At 64.2% G+C, this 4000-nt stretch overlaps 1 protein-coding gene across 1 annotated transcript; it reads left to right on the top strand.

Moving 5' to 3' along the window:
- Positions 1-1136: 1136 nt before the first annotated feature.
- Positions 1137-3254, top strand: LOC311429612 (uncharacterized protein; the record flags this gene model as incomplete). Its single annotated transcript, XM_084540710.1, has 3 exons — positions 1137-1380; positions 2771-2852; positions 2963-3254. Coding segments are annotated over exons 1-3 (602 nt in total), but the record flags the coding sequence as incomplete, so codon positions are not given.
- Between the last annotated feature and the right edge of the window lie 746 nt (positions 3255-4000).

The following is a 4000-nucleotide window of genomic DNA, read 5'->3' as shown; positions in this document are numbered from 1 at the left end:
TAGCACCCCCAGACCCCCCCTTAACACCCCCAGACCCCCCCTGTTGTCCCCATAAGCCCCCCAAATCCCCCCCCCAAACCCCCATTCCCCCCCCCCAAGACCTCAGATGCCCCCCCAGGGCCCCCCCCATTACCCCAGCCCCCCCCTTATTACCCCCAGGCCCCCCCTTTTTGCCCCCAGCTCCCCCCTTATTGCCCTGAGACCCCCCCTTATTGCCCCCAGCCCCTTCTAACACCCCCATAAGCCCCCCAAATCCCCCCCCAAACCCCCAAATCCCCCCCCCAAGACCTCAGATACCCCCCCAGGGGCCCCCCTTATTACCCCAACCCCCCCTTATTACCCCCAGACCCCCCCCTATTGCCCCCAGCTCCCCCCTTATTGCCCTGAGACCCCCCCTATTGCCCCCAGGCCCCCTTATTACCCCCATAAGCCCCCTAAATCCCCCCCCAAACCCCCAATTCCCCCCCCAAGACCTCAGATACCCCCCCAGGGCCCCTCCTTATTACCCCAACCCCCCCTTATTACCCCCAGACCCCCCCCTATTGCCCCCAGGCCCCCTTATTACCCCCATAAGCCCCCCAAATCCCCCCCAGCACCTCAGATACCCCCCCAGGCCCCCCCCCCATTACCCCAGCCCCCCCCTTATTACCCCCAGCCCCCCCCTTATTGCCCCCAGCCCCCCTTTTATTGCCCCCAGCCCCCCCTTATTACCCCCAGAACCCCCCCAAATCCCCCCCCAGCCCCCCAACCCCCCCCCAGAGCCTCAGCTGCCCCCCCCCATTCCCCCACCCCCCCCTTATTACCCCCACCCCCCCCTTATTGCCCCCAGCCCCCCCCTTTTTGCCCCCCCCCCCCCCCTTTGCCCCCTCCCCGCTCTCACCGCGCGCGCGCGCCCCGGCCGAGCCGCGAGGCCACGCCCCCCTCCGTGGCCACGCCCCCTTTTCGCTCTCCCGCCCTGCCTCGCGCCGCGCCGGGCCACGCCCCCCAGTCAAGCCACGCCCCCCACCAAAGCCACACCCCCGCACAGCCAAACCACGCCCCCAGCTCCAAACCACGCCCCCATTCGCTGGGAGCAGAGTGGGGGGGAGTGGCCGGCGTCACGTGCTCGCGGCTTCCGGTCACGCGCAGGGGGCGGCTTCCGGCGGCCCCATCATGGCGGCGCCCATGGTGCCCCGTGCCCTGCGGGTGGCCGGGGGGAGCCGGGCCCGGTGCTGCCGCCCGCTCGGTTCCGCTTCCGGTTCCGGGCCCGGTGCCGGTTCCGGTGCCGATTCCGGTTCCGGTTCCGGTGCCGAGCAGGCCCGGCTCCTCGGGCGGCAGCACAAGGAGGAGCGGCGGCGGCTGCGGAGGGAGCGGGAGGAGAGGGGGGGCGGCGGGGAGCAGGTGGGGGGCGCTGGGGGGCACTGGGAGAGACGGGGAGGGACTGGGAGGGGATTGGGGGGCACTGGGAGGGGATTGGGGGGCACTGGGAGGGGATTGGGGGGCACTGGGAGGGACTGGGAGGGGATTGGGGGGCACTGGGAGGGGATTGGGGGGCACTGGGAGGGACTGGGAGCGACTGGGAGGGACTGGGAGGGGATTGGGAGGGACTGGGAGCAACTGGGAGGGGACTGGGGGGCACTGGGAGGGACTGGGAGCAACTGGGAGGGGTCTGGGAAGGACTGGGAGGAGATTGGGGGGCTCTGAGGGGGACTGGGGGGCGCTGGGAAGGCACTGGGAGTGACTGGGAGGGGGCTGGGGGGCACTGGGAGGGACTGGGAGGGGATTAGGGGGCACTGGGAGGGGACTGGGAGTAACTGGGAGGGGACTGGGCGGGCATTGGGAGGGGCTTGGAGCAATTGGGAGGGGACTGGGAGAGGACTGGGGGGCACTGGGAGGGAACTGGGGAGGACTGGGAGAGCATTGGGAGGCAATTGGGGGTCACTGGGAGTAACTGGGGGGGGATTATGAGAGAACTGGGGCGTGCTGGTTGGGACTGGGGGCACTGGGAGGGGACTGGGAACAACTGGGGGGCACTGGGGGGAGCTGGGGGGACACTGGGAGAAGCTGGGAGGGCACTGGGAGCAACTGGGGGGGCACTGGGAGCAACTGGGAGGAACTGGGGCTATGCTGGGAGGATCTGGGGAGGCACTGGGAGCAACTGGGGGGACACTGAGAGTAACTGGGAGGAACTGGAGGGGTATTGGGAGCAACTGGGAAGGGACTGGGAGGAACTGGGGGGACACTGGGAGTGACTGGGAGCAACTGGGAGGAACTGGGGGGGCACTGGGAGCAACTGGGACAACCTGGTGAGCTCTGGGGGCGTACTGGGGGAACACTGGGGGGGGCCCAGTCCCAGATGGGAGCAGTATTACTGGTCCTTACTGGTCCATACTGGTCTTAATGGTCTATACTCACCCGTACTGGTTTTTACTGGTTTGGTTCATACGGGTTCTTACTGTTTTTTAATGGTTTATACTGGATTATACTGGTTTTTACTGGGTTATACTGTTTTTTACTGGTTTATACTGGTTCGTACTGGTTTATACTGGCTCTTAGTGACTTATACTGGTCCTTACTGGTCCATACTGGCCCATACTGGTTTTTACTGGTTTGGCTCATACCAGTTTGTGCTAGTTTTTATGGTTTTTTAACGGTTTACACTGGTTTATACTGTTCTTTACTGGTTTTTACTGGTTTGTACTGGTTTTTACTGGTTTGTACTGGTTTTTACTGGTTTGTACTGGTTTATACTGGTTTTTACTGGTTTATACTGGTTCTTACTGGTTTCCAGCCGCCCCCCCCGCCCCCCAAAGCCTGGCGCCCCAAACCGGTGGTGGAATACGAGCACCCCCTGGACCCCGACGGCAAAAAGGGTGAGCGAAAAGCGGGGAACGACCCCAAAAAAGCGAGAAACGACCCCAAAAAGGGGCCGGGGGGGGTCGCGGGGACCCCCCCCGTGACCCCCAAAATTTTTGGGGTGCAGCCACGGGGGGGCCCCTGCCCCCCTCCTACAGCCCCCGCTACGTGGAGGCCGCCTGGGGGGGGTGGTGGGAACGGAGCGGCTTCTTCACCCCCCCCCCACCCCAAAATGGGGGAGAAAACCCGAAAACGGAGACTCCGAGAGGGGCGACCCCGAAAGGGGCGACCCCAAAAGGGGGGACCCCAAAAGGGGGGGGCCGGGTGCTGAGCCTGGTGCTGCCCCCCCCCAACGTCACCGGGCGGCTCCACGTGGGCCACGCGCTGGGGGTGGCGCTGCAGGACGCCCTGGTGAGGTGGTGAGTTTTTTGGGGGAAAAAAGGGGGTTTTGGGGTTTTTTGGGGTTTGGGGGGGTAAAAGGGGGGGAAAGGGGGGTGAATGGGGGCGGATGGGGGGGTTTTGGGGGGGGTTTTGGGGTGAAAAGGGGGGTTTGGGGGGAAAGGGGAGGGAATTTGGGTTCTGGGGGGATTTGGGGTTTTTTGGGGGAAAAATGGGGGTTTTGGGGTTTTTGGGCTTTGGGGGGGTAAAAGGGGGAAAGGGGGATGAATGGGGGCGGATGGGGGGGTTTGGGGGTGGTTTTGGGGTGAAAAGGGGGGTTTGGGGGGAAAGGGGAGGGAATTTGGGTTCTGGGGGGATTTGGGGTTTTGGGGGGAAAAAGGGGGGTTTTGGGGTTTTTGGGGTTTGGGGGGGTGGAGGGGGGAAAGGGGGGGAGAAGAGGGTGAATTGGGGGGGTTGGGGGTGGTTTTGGGGTGAAAAGGGGGGGTTTGGGGGGAAAGGGGAGGGAATTTGGGTTCTGGGGGGGATTTGGGGTTTTGGGGGGAAAAATGGGGGTTTTGGGGTTTTTGGGGGAAGAGGGGTTTTGGGGGGGTAAAGGGGGGTTAAAGGGGGTTTGGGGGTAGTTTTGGGGTGAAAGGGGAGGGAATTTGGGTTCTGGGGAGGGTTGGGGGGGGTGGGGGTTTTTGGGAGGATTTGGGGTTTTTGGGGGGGATTTGGGGTTTTTGGAGGTTTTGGGGTTTTTGGGGTGGGGGGAGTTTGGGGGGGTGAA

This window comes from Aythya ferina, assembly GCF_964211825.1.
Source record: "Aythya ferina genome assembly, contig: HAP1_SCAFFOLD_1433, whole genome shotgun sequence".
NCBI lineage: Eukaryota > Metazoa > Chordata > Aves > Anseriformes > Anatidae > Aythya > Aythya ferina.
Note: the sequence above shows the minus strand (reverse complement) of the source record. Positions and strands in the feature narration are given on the sequence as shown.